The sequence below is a fragment of the Argentina silus genome (genome assembly GCF_951799395.1).
Source record: "Argentina silus genome assembly, chromosome: 14".
Taxonomy (NCBI): Eukaryota; Metazoa; Chordata; class Actinopteri; order Argentiniformes; family Argentinidae; genus Argentina; species Argentina silus.
The window spans coordinates 9,147,929-9,161,054 of NC_139668.1; the positions used below are offsets into that span (position 1 = coordinate 9,147,929).

General features: G+C 43.0%; 1 protein-coding gene across 1 annotated transcript; it reads left to right on the plus strand.

The window, feature by feature from the left end:
* Nucleotides 1–6,888: 6,888 nt before the first annotated feature.
* Nucleotides 6,889–12,018, plus strand: hpxb (hemopexin b; the record flags this gene model as incomplete). Its single annotated transcript, XM_083684381.1, has 10 exons — nucleotides 6,889–6,953; nucleotides 7,613–7,635; nucleotides 8,045–8,161; nucleotides 8,747–8,904; nucleotides 9,229–9,382; nucleotides 9,711–9,923; nucleotides 10,511–10,603; nucleotides 10,804–10,934; nucleotides 11,097–11,244; nucleotides 11,698–12,018. 10 exons carry the CDS (start codon nucleotides 6,889–6,891, stop codon nucleotides 11,922–11,924), a joined length of 1,329 nt encoding a protein of 442 aa, XP_083540507.1. The 3' UTR covers nucleotides 11,925–12,018.
* Between the last annotated feature and the right edge of the window lie 1,108 nt (nucleotides 12,019–13,126).

Below are 13,126 nucleotides of genomic sequence, written 5' to 3' on the forward strand. Positions count from 1 at the left end.
GGTTGATTGGTTGGTAACCCAGACTGGAGCGCACAGACAATCCCCAGCAGCAGACCCTTGCCTGGCTGAAAGAGGAGTAGAGAAAGGTTCCAAACTTCAAGCATAGAGGGTACCGTATCGGTCGTGCGCTCACCGTTGATTTTGCAGCTATCTGCTGACATCTAGTGGTTTGGTTTCAAATGAAAGTCAGATTCTGTTACACTGGGTGATCTCTCTTTTTATCTCAATTCAATCAGCTGACTAGAGATACATTTGATATACGTAAATGAATAGGTAGGGATGTCATTCACATCCCCACAACAAACACTTAGTCTAGAGACTACAATAATCTATTGCAATTATCTCCAATTTGCATCGTTTTTAGCCTCACCCTGAATGCCGAAAACTGTTGTTTACTCTGAGCACAATACTGGGCATAGGCAATGAAGATCCACCCTTTGTATCATATTGTAAGGGCATTGCGTGATTGCTTGTGGTATATTGGGCTTATTTACATCACACAGACTGTGTATGGAGAACTCTTATCTTGTCATGATCTGTGAACATGGATGGGTCAGTGTGTATGTTTATTATTTCAAGAAGATACAAGGGAATTTTACCTTTACAGGGAGATAAAGGTTATTTGTGTGTGAGAGTGAGAGACACTGTGTAATGTGCTGTAGTCTCAAATATTCTGACAACTTGTGAAGAATGGGCTGAAATGGAGATGAGGGGGTGTGACAGAGAAAAGTGTAGAGAGGGAGAATGTGAAACTGAAGGACAGAGCACAGAGAGCAGTGGTGGAAGAGGAGCACGCCTGAGCCCAGGTAAGACCCCCGTTTGTGCTGCTTTAATTGAATAATCTATTTGATTGAATGAATAGGAACAACAATGTATTTGCCTTTACAAGTTTGCTCATGTACTGACTGAGATATTAAAATAAAGTCTTGATAGATGTATTTGCACCATCACTGTAAGCAATGACTATAAGCATTGTCACTGCTAGCATTGTGAGATGATTGACCTTCAATAAGATTCGAGCAAATCTAAGTTACCTTGAAAGCTTTTCTCAATATGACTGTTATCAATATGACTGTTATCGTATTATTTTCCACTCAACACCTCAGCTAGTGCCATGCAGGTCCTCTGGTAACTTAGCAACCAGAGCCCCTCATTCAACATTTAAGTGGGGTAACATGAGAGGGATTGGTGGCCCCACTCCAACGAGTGACTGGGATTTGTTAGTGACATGCAGACCTAAATTTTCCCACATTCCAACAAACAAGGAGATCTGTCTGTATACCTGTCAGGTAATTTGTACTTGCTCATTTAGCATATGGTAAGCAATTTAGCATTTTTAAATTCTGTGTTTATTTTTCCTCTTAAGTGGTAAGTATCATTTTATTTATCTGCTACTCCAAATGTCCTCAGAGGGTTTCTTGTGTTTTACTGCAGCATCAAAGGGTCAGCTGGCCTAGATTAATACAACAGAACAGGCTACATCATTGGTTTGTCTATTCAAAACATGAGAAACTGTTTTTATCCATTCACACTGTGAGGTCATATGTTTCCAGGGGGACCTTATTGAGAGCACACTGAGGTAAACCGATCCCTAACCCTTTCATCCTAGAAAAAGCCCTGTTGTTTTGCTCCCGGGGGGTAAAAGACTTCTCTAACTAGGGCTTCAGAGTTAGCCTATATATCCATCCAGGTCATGCAGGTTTCCAGAACAGGACTTTTTTGTCCTCCTGTACATAAAACATGCACATACTGTAGTCCATACCAAACACGCCCTAATGCATCTGGAGTCCCTTACAGGCACTTTATGTTTGCTGTGAAAGAGAGTTCAGTTTCAGTACCTTGAGCAGATAAGCACTACTGTATCCATGAGTAGTGACAATAGGGGTCTGTGTTCCAAGTGCAACCAACAATTTGAGACATTTGGGTTACGATGATGAGTGACACTAACAGACTGTTCTGGTCCCAAGATGATTGACCCGAGAAGCATCTAGAGTTACAAAGGCTGAGACGAGGACAGTGTGTCAATTGAGAGACATATGCAAGGACCCTACAATCACAAATATCTAAATAAATTGGTTCTTATACTTCTTTGCCTGCACCAATCGCTCAAATGAAGTGTAGAATATTCTACACCATGACCGTATGAAGAATGTTTAAAGGGAATTTAGGAATGTATCTTTTTATTGTTTTTAGAGGTGGCTCATTTGACACTGAGCAAACAGTGTCTAACTGAGGGAGAAAGAACATGATCGCCATAGTGTACAATAGTTAAACAATAGAAAGGGAAATGTAGTACAATCTAGTCATCTGAAACATTCAGCAGAAACAAACAAATTCTGTCTTGAGTTTCCTCCAGCCTCAAGTAAGGTATATTTGATCAAATCTTTTACTTTTTTATTGCTCATCATTTTATTTAAAAAAACTCTTATTATAGTCATCTCATTCATGTTCTCTTTACAGGTTTTAAACAGCAAATAAAAAAGCTGAAAAGAGAAGCATACCAGGCCAACGAGAGGATTTTCCATCATATCATTCATGATGTTAATGAGGTCTCACTCAGAGCGAAGAGCCTTTTCTGGCCTCTCATCCTTGATGACGCACAGCTCTCCTGCACAGAGAGACATGGCCACCCCAAGAGGGTCAATCTTTGCACCCCTATCCCTTACCTCTCCACCGACTTGGATGACACAGGCACTTTGCAACCTGGAGCTGGGTGAGCAGGAGCTGCAGAGCCTTCGAGAGCGACAATCGGCAGAGGTGGAGGAAGTGAACAGAGAGCTAGACAATGCCATCCTTGAGGCTCAACGACAAGAGCGCCGCCTGCTGGAGAAGGTTGAACAGGACCACCGGGAAGCTCAACGGCGCCTTGAGCAGGTGAAGAGGGAGAATGCTGCAGCGGTTCGGGTCGGACAATCCCTGGTTGACCGGCAGCTCCGTAAATTGGGCCAACTGAAGGAGCAGATCCAGAGATGGGGTGGTAATAGTGGTGGACCCCACAGAAATCAGCTCCAGAGGGGTGTGGCAGAGGCTACGCAACCTTGGGAAATCTCTCTCTCCTTGAAGAGGGTCAGTTTCCAGCCTAGCACCCAGCCTAAAGCCATGAATTTAGGGGAGGTTGAAGTGCAGGAACACAGTCTGAGCTACCCCATTGGTGTCTGTGGAGATCAAGGGCAGAAATGTACCCTCCACTCAGGGGAGATGATGTTTAGAGAATGTGGACCAGTGGATGTTCGGAAGGATCCCCCCTTAAATGGAGGTGGACCAGGGCATGACCATGCAGTGGCCTCAAAGAAAAATAGCGGGAGCATGCGTGTAGTCAGGAAACTACGTCTGTCAACCACTGACGAGGATGAGTTTAAGGAAGAAGTCCAGCCATCGATCTCAAAGATACAGCTTGATTCCCGGCAACGTGGTGCATCTGAGTCATCCCAGGATGAGGAACTGGAGTCTCTCTGTTCAGACACACATGGGCAGGACCTCTTCCTGGCTTTCCCTCCAATCTCCAGCCATGGAGAGTCAGAGGGAGATGAACCAGGTAGTGGACAAAATGGAAACAAGAGACGCTCCATCCTCAAGGGTCAGAGAAAACAAAGAACCCTGGTCCTGGTACCCAGCGAGGAACCATCCTGCCCTCCGGAAGGGGACAGACATGAGCTTAGCATCCAACAACAGAAAACTTGGAAAGGAACATCTCAAAACATCTATGAAACAGTGACCTCTCCTAGGACACATCATGGTAGACCTCGTTCCAGCTACAGCCTTCTGGATCTCTCTTCAAGATATCGCCCTCACTCACGTAAAAGCCTGTCCCCCAATAAACCCCCCCATGGAACATCTATGGATGAAGGAAGTCCCCCCTCCCCGGCAGACAGTGAGGACTCCTGTTACACCTTCACTGCCAACTCCCCTCGTAATGGCTGCCTTAACCAGGAACACAGACGTGTCATGTCCACTGCTGACCTTTCCAGCAAGACCCGTCCCTTGATAAATGGGGGCAAGGGAGAAAACCTAGGAGGTAGAAGATTCATTCGGACTCGTCTGTCTTCTGCCCCATCAACTTTGGAACAAGGGAATGGAGGATCTGAGTCTGGCAGAAGTCCCACAAGCTCAGATGAAAGAGTATCAAGAGCCCAAGGGCCAATGAAACGTGGTGTAGGACAAAACCGTGTGAGCCGATCTCTGTCACTGTCAGCCATTGAAGGTGGCGGCTTGCACCCAGCTAAGGAACAACCACGATCAGACAAAGGCAGGAAAGAGAAAGCAGAGCCAACCTTGAAAGATTTGGAGGAAGATGGTGGGTCAAGTGCATTCGATGCAGGGCGCCTGGTAAAGCAATTTGGGAAGCAGGGCTCAGGGCGCACCGATTTCAACCTGCCTAGTGGGCTCCATGCCACTGTCAAAGGGCAACTCTTTGTAGTGGACTGTGGAAATGCCCGAATTCAGGTGACCGACCTACAGAAGAATGTCGTACAGCAGGTGTCCCCCACAGGATCTGAGAGGTCTGCCCGCATCTGTAACTACTTTGATGTGGCTGTAAACACCAAGGGCCTCATTGCTCTGACCTGTGCTGCTGAACGTGCCTTGTTGGTGTTCAGCCGTCATGGACGCCTTCTCCAGACCTTTGGAGGTACAATGATAGGATCCACCCATGAAGAGCTGGACGCACCCAGGGGAGTGACTGTCACCCGTCTGGATGAGTTCCTGGTGGCCGATATCAAGCGTGGCACTCTAACTGCCTTAATGTTGGACCCGAAGACAGGTGTCAAGTCGGAGCGCACCATAGTCACAGGGTTCCATAGACCCTATCTGGTGGCTGCCTGCCCAACCTCTGGACTGATGGCTGTGTCAGAGCGAGGCAATGAGACCGGCCGTGCACCATGCATCAGGGTCCTGGAACCTGGCTGGAACACCATCCGTATCCTGGGAGTGTGCTCTGGCTTGGGACCTGTTCTGGCCTGCCCCTGGGGCATCTGCATCGACAGCGATGGGGATGTCCTGGTGGCAGACTGGGGCAAGCAGCACCGTGTGCTGTTGTATCCTGCCAAGGGTGTTGGGTGGCCCCTAGTAAGTGAAAGTCTGAGCAGCCCCCGAGGCCTGGCCCTACTGCCAGAGGGCAATGTAGTGGTGTCAGACAGCATGAACCACTGCATCAAGATCTACCGTTACAAGTGAGGCACTCCAAAGGTGAAGAGAATAGATGGTCATTAACATTCCTCAGAATACTGGTGTAGCTTTCCAGTCATGAACAGCCTACATTATCCTAGATTCTGATTAAATCTTATGTGTTTTTCTAGTAGAAGTGAAACAAAAGATACAATGGTAAAATATGGTTAAAGACTGATAAAGTAGAGAAGGGTACATCTTTTTACTATAAAGGTTAATTTTCTTTGCTCAAATATATTAACTTTCTCCTTTAATTTGCCCTTTGTCTTAGCTGACACAGTAATCATAGTGTGATGATTAACCATGTTTGAAACTAGTGATGGAGAATAGCTGGAAAATGTCTAAGTAGTGGTCAGTAGTAGCCTTATAGTAGTAGATGATCTTAATAGGTGTTGTGATAAAGTGCATTATTTTCCTAACGTCTTAATATAAGTCAATGCAGTTCCACTGCATAAGGGTGGAACTTTGTAGCTTTTGTTAGAATTATAGTTATTTTGACTGAAGATTAAATTACATGTTGTTAATGATAAACAGAAATGGACAATTCAAATAATAGCGATGTCGCAAGTCTCAGAACACAGTGAATGAAATGTTTAATCTCTGAAGTCTGTTGAAATGTTGTGTATCCCCAGATACAAACTATGGTTACACAAATGTTTCCTATGAGACGGTCACTACACATATACAAATATGGCTTTGAACATGTTTTATGTTTGTTGATTGTCAATTACATAAAATATTAAAAACAAATCCAACTTTGTTTAGATTTAAATCCTCTCTGTGATGTTTTTACTTTGATGTTCACCAGAAACACAGTTTATTCGCTGATTCAAATTGACTACAAAATGGTATCAACTCGAGTCTTCAGCCTCAACATCAAGTTGTGTTACCCCATTAGAAAGATCTGGAGCAATAATAAACAACAAGGGTAACTGTGAAAGGCCCTAGGATATTGAAGTGCGGCTCCCTGTACATTCCGATGTTGGGCTTACAGTATATCACAGGCTTTTCTTTGTCTCCCTGACTCAGAGATCACTGCTGAAGCCACTTGTCCAAAGTCCTGACTTGCCAAAACAGCCGGGAAACTAAGCAGGGAAATGATAGTGAATCTGAAAAGTTTGGACACAAACTTGCCAAGAGTGTGCAAAGCTATCATCAAAGACAAAAGGTGGCTACTTTGAAGAATCTAAAATATAAACCATATTCTGGTTTGTTTAACACTTTTTTGTTTACTACATAATTCCATATGTGTTCCTTCATAGTTTTGATGTCTTCAATATTAATCTACAATAATAAAAATAAAGAAAAAACATTGAATGAGAAGGTGTGTCCAAACTTTTGACTGGTACTGTACAATTTGATTACTTTTCTTCTAAAACAAATTGATAGATAATTTCTAAATGTGTTCTCATTAATGCCATTTCAACAATGAAATGATTATAATCACTAACTTTATTTATATAGCACATAGGTGCAGTTCAATGCACTGAACAATAAAAAGCGTGTTTTGCAACAGATAAAAGTCCCCTCCTCCTCATTTTCTTAAAGTAAACAGTACACTGTGTTATACACACATTCCCACACACACATAGATTTCCCAATGTGTCCATGGTCCACCCACTCACAGCAAGATACAGTTTAAAGGTCCTGGTCCGGTCAGCTCTTGCTAAGGCACCGTCCACTTCTCAACTCTCTTCTGAATCTGCACTTAGAGGACTGCTCAACATGATGCTGCTCTCCCACACCCTCTGCCTGTGCTTGGCACTGGCCCTCACCTACGCTGCTCCAACGTGAGTACCGATACACTGCTAAGCTTTTACTTTGACCTTTCCAGCAAGACCCGATCCTTGATAAATGGGGGCAAGAGAGAACACCTGGGAGGTAGAAGAGTCAACTGGACTCTTCTGTCTTCTGCCCCGTCAATTTTGTAACAAGGGAATGGAGGGTCTGAGTCGACATTTTCTCTTAGAGTACAGAAGCCACCACAAAATACTCCTGTGCGTACAAACAGTACTTTGTTTATTGTCAGGTTGTGACCTTATTAGACTCAGAGCCCATGCTGTGCAATGTAAGAGAACGAGACTTGTGGCACACAATAGGATACTGCGCTCCCACACTGGCCAGATTAATTTCATACGTTTGATTGACAGTTCGCTGAGGCCATGAGCAGGATCAATTACCCAAACACAAAGAGTGGTCAAAGTCAGTCATATAGCTCAGCCCTTCTGTTATTGATTCACACTCTCACAATTGCTTAATCCCTAAAAAAGTCTGCCATTACATAAAAAAAAAAAGGCTTACATTAAAGATAATCGTTATCTACATTAACCATTATCTACGGTAGTGGTGTGATTTGTGCTGTGTATCACCTATTCCATCGATTTGAGTTAGAATGAGGTCAATAGATTAAAGGTAATGTCTGACTGTCTCTGTTTTCTTTTCTGCACAGGCACCATGATGTTATGATGGCAGGTGAGTTTACGTTTTGGATGCATTTCAAAGTAAAAAAAAATGTATGTGCAGTACCAATTCCAGATTGCCCCTTCAATAATTGATTGACACCAGAGTGTGCTGCACAGCTGAGCAGTCTTTTTCTTTTAAGGAACAGTCATTTACTGTGTGATAATCCATGCATGCTATGCAAACAACTGGGGTTGCCACAGCCTCACAGCTGTCTTTCAATCCCTCTTCCACCCCTTACGTCATCTGTTTCTACAGTGTAGGAGTACAATGCCCCTTTTGTGTGTGCAGAAATGTTTTAATACTCATATTAAAAAAATGAAATGAAAAAAAAAAAAAAAAATATATATATATATATATATAAATACAAATAGCTGGTCATTGTTTTACACCTCACATTTGAATCTGATTGGTCCATCAGACCCTGGAGACTCCCAGAATGAGGATGCCCACTTTGATGCCAAACTAGACAGGTGTGACGGCATCGAGTTTGATGCTATCGCCCCTGATGAGCAAGGAAACTCCTTCTTCTTTAAGGGTATAAAACCATTTCATGAGTAATATTTGTAATCTCCTCCCCCTCTCTTTCCCCTCATGATTGTACAATGATATTTTGTATCACCCCACAGTTTTTATTCTCTGCATGCCATTGCTTGATGATGTGATATGGGGTGATATGATACCCATGCTAACATGTACATACATGCAAGGTTGGCCCAAAAAATAGGTGATGTAAGCGATAGCCTAGGGCCCCCAAATGAAATAGCTGACTAGCAGCATAGCAGCTGAAAGTAAACAGAGAGAGAATACAAAATATTATCACAAAAACTTTCAACATAATCTTGGATTATGATGTTCAAATCAACAAATGTTATCACAATAATGTACATATCAGGATATTAACGGATATACAGGTATAGACTTTCAATGGGAGTGGGGTGGTGGAATTTTGATATTTTAACCCTAACCCTAACCCTTCTACATGGGAGTCAGAAACACTGACCCCAAATTGGAAACCCTAAAACCCTGGCCCCAAGTAAAGATCTTGCCTAGGGTCCCCAAGATGACTGGGCCTATGTACATGAGTATGTCTAATGCCAGGTCTGCCCTGTGCTCTCCTCAGGTGACCATCTGTGGAAGGGTTTCCAAGGACCAGCTCAGCTCTCTAACACCACCTTCCAGGAGCTGGATGACTACCACCTCCTGGGGCACGTTGATGCTGCCTTCCGCATGCACAACAAGGAGAAGCCCGAAGACCACGATCACATGTACCTTTTCCTGGTACCTACTTACAAACATATGAATAGGACCTGAACATTTAGTCATGTTTTCCTTTTATACCTCTTTTAATGTTTAATGTTAATGTAAAGTTGTATATTTGCCTTTTATGGATGGTGTAACTTCTTCACAGTTTTATTCCACATTTACTCTGTACAGTTTTATTTCAATGTACAGTATATTGTAGCAATTGTACTCTGTGCCATCAGATTCCGTTGGCCTTTTGATTAAACCCTTTCCAATCTCCCCATTTCAAATGATGTAACCACCAGCAATTGTATTCTTAAATGTGTTCCTTTTTCTTATACTCTGTCCTTCACCCATTAGGATGATAAGGTCTTCAGCTACTATAACCACTCTCTGGAGGAGGGCTATCCTAAGGACATCAAAGAGGACTTCCCTGGGGTTCCTAGCCACTTGGACGCTGCCGTGGAGTGCCCCAAGGGAGAGTGTTCCACTGACTCTGTCCTCTTCTTTAAGGGTAAGTCTATTGCTCCTCCATCACCCCCCAAAGGAGGCCCACAAATAGGATAATCTCTTAATGAAACAATAATAACAAATACAAACAAAATATAATTCACATCCCCAATTCTTCTCTCTTGTCATGTTGCTAAAAGGAATTGATAAATAACTAATAAGTATTGTATAAACCATTATCAAATCAGTATTCCTGCATTTATGAACATTGTCTTCGACACATTATTATACCGTTTGAAAGTAACTTATACAGATGATTTACAGTAATAATACCAGAAACAAATACTTTTAGTATGAGCCACTTAGTGTATGCCACTATTTTCCTCCAACAGGAGATGAGGTCTACAACTATGACATCGCCACCCAATCAGTCAAGATGAGACAGTGGGCCAACCTTCCCAACTGCACCTCTGTCTTCCGTTGGATGGAGCACTACTACTGTTTCCGTGGACACAGCTTCACCAGGTTTCATCCCGTAACTGGAGAGGTGGAGGGAGACTACCCCAAAGACGCCAGGCATTACTTCATGAGGTGCCCCAATTTCGGTGAGCAGACCTTGCCCAGGAACCCACCCAGAGAAAATTAAATCAAATCAAAGTTTATTTGTCATACGCACAGAATACAGCTGTAGACGGTGTAATAAAATGCTTTGGGCAAGCTAGCTCCTCAACAGTGCAACAATTAAGTAAATAATAAAACAATAACATAAGATAGAGATAACAGCAGAAACACAACAACAATAGTGGAGGGGGTAGATAAATATAGTAGCAGCAATATATGCATGTATGTGTGTGAGTGCATCTACGTGTGTGTGTGTGTATGAGAGAGTGCAAATGTGCAATGTGTAGTGTCATTGGAGAATGTCACTGGTGCAGGTGCGCACAGGTAGTGCAGATGGGGAACTTGGGGGGGGGGGGGGGGGTTCCTCTTGCACCTCCCGGAGTAGATGCTCTGCACGGCTGGGAGCTCATGGCCTGTGATGAACTGGGCTTCCTTTACCACCCTCTGCGGAGCCTTGTGGCTGAGGGCGGTGCGGCTGCTGTACCATGAGAAGTGACATGGTAACAAACCAAATTCTGAGAAAAGACCTTTGGATTGTGTTGAGGTATGGTATGTTATTGTTGGATCCTAGGCCACGGAGGTGACAGAAAGGTGCCCAAATGCAGTGAAATGATGCTGGATGCCATCACCTCAGATGACGCAGGCAAAACCTACTCCTTCATGGGTTAGTATCCTAAATTCTGCAAGCGGCAATGGAGCTGTGTGTGTGTGTGTGTGTGTGTGTGTGTGTGTGTGTGTGTGTGTGTGTGTGTGTGTGTGTGTGTGTGTGTGTAAATAAGACTCTTTGCTTCAGTCCTGGTACGGAGTACTTACTGTAGGAAGAGATACTGTCTTAATCACTTACACATCCCGTCACTTAACCAGGTTCTACCTACATTCGCCTGGATACACATCGTGATGGCAAACATGCCTTCCCCATTGCCAGGACCTGGAAAGAGGTCGCCAGTGGTGTGGATGCAGTCTTCTCCTACAACGAAAAGATCTACATGATCAAGGTGGGACACGTCAAGATGTTTGCTGCTTTTAATATAAAGCTACCATAGAGCCAATCCAGTGGGTTTTATTCAGGCAGTCGTTTTTGTACCTATCATGTGTTTGGCTATTGCATATAACCCAAAAGAAAATATATCAAATGACCCTATATTTGGTTTTGACAGGGGGATCAAATTTACATCTACAAACCAGCTGCTCACGCCATTCTCATTGAGGGGTACCCTAAAACCCTGAAGGAGGAGCTGGGCATCGAAGGCCCTGTGGACGCAGCTTTTGTGTGTGCAGATCATGATATTGTGCACATTATTCAAGGTATATGGTCATATACATCACCAATGTCTGCAGATATTTCACTTAAAGGTCCAGCATGTAGTTTGGTGTGTTGCTGCCCTCACTGGCCACACTGACAATTTGAAAATGTGCATATCCTTGTAAACAAACTAAACATGAAATACGCACATAAAAGCCAGTGTCCTACCCGACACCAGATTTTAGAAAACGCTTTGTTTGGAGTTATACAGCCCTCTTCACTGAACGTTCTTCATCATTTGATCTCATTCCTTGAAGGCTACCAATTTATCATGGCCATACAGCACTATTTTAAAGCTAAAATCTACATACTGGACCTTTAACCTACAACATAAAATATTATTGCATACTCAAATTCAAATTCAAATAGTTACATTAAGATTCCCTTGTACTGTAGGGTTTAATACTTCCTTGATGGAAGCTCATTGCCTTGCCTGTCTCTAATCCTCTCCACAGGACAGAAGATGCTAGACATTGACCTCTCTGCCACCCCTAGGACCATGAAAAGAGAAGCTCTCCTGCCATTCCAAAAAATAGATGCAGGCATGTGTGGGCCTAGCGGGATCAATGTGTTTGTGGGGTCTCAGTACTTCCACTATGAGAGCCCCAAGCTCCTGGCTTACAGCAGGATCCTCCCACAACCAAAGAACATCTCCTCAGAGATGCTGGGCTGTGAGGAATAGGAGTCTCTGGTCTCCTCCAGGACATTTGGCCATGATGTCGGATAGCTTGAATGGAAGATAGTTTGACGATCATAAGAAAAAACATCTGTTCTGATTAACTGTACTCAATGTTCAGACTTTTTTTGGATCTCAGAAATTGTTTATAATCATCATGGATAATGAGCATAGTGTTTCAATACACCTTGTAATAAACAAACAGATTTACACACATACAGTACGCATGTGCAAATACAAACACAAATCACATGGTTGAAACATTCATCATGTACTGTCAGCTTTACTTCATTTTAGTATGACAAATAAGCTGAATAAACACATTTCAAATAAACTGCAACAATGTGATTATATTGCATTAATCTAAAAGAAAATGTAGATACTGCAATTTGCGTTATCAACAAAGTGTGCTTTCCTAACCTGTTTAACCTCTTAAATTGCATGCCCTATTTGACTAATTTCCGCCTAAAAACCACACCCAAACTTGCTCATAACATTATGGGGATACGTGTACCCCACGTTGACAATAGTGGGGCTAATCAAACTGTCTGGGCCAATCAACTACAGGTCAGGGCCAAACCAGGAATAAATGCTAAACAAGTGGAACATCCCTTTAATTGCTGCTAACATTGCTGCCAAAACACTCATCTATTGATTATAAGTCCTGATATAGTCATTATAGAGGCAGTTTTTTCAGGGGGTGTTCCCATTTTTGTTTTCTACCAGTTGTGTAATTACATTTTGAGTCCACTAGGTGACATAGTATACAAAGGAATATGTCACCAGGGAAGACTAGATTTAGCTGCAGGGGACATGGTAACATAAGGTAATTGTTTACTTTATTCATGGAGAATACCCCTACTCATACCAATAGCTCATGGAAACACACCCAGGTGATGAATTACAAACATTGAGTGCCACATGGTTTGAACTAAGCACACTTTATTGGCAGATATTTGAGTGAGAGTCGAGAAGTAGTTCAAGTGCAAGAGTGTGAGGAACATTTGAAGGGTGGGGGCAGAGATATTAATAGCTCTGGTTGGGTGTTAACTCATATGAGATGCAATTGAGGATGTGACCATTCTGTTCACTTGTGTGGTATTCAACCCTGAAAATGAATGAACATTTCACCAAGCCTGAGTGAAACACAGTACATAAGAAGTGTAACATCACAGTCCATGTGCATTGGGAAGGTCCTCAGTGTTGCA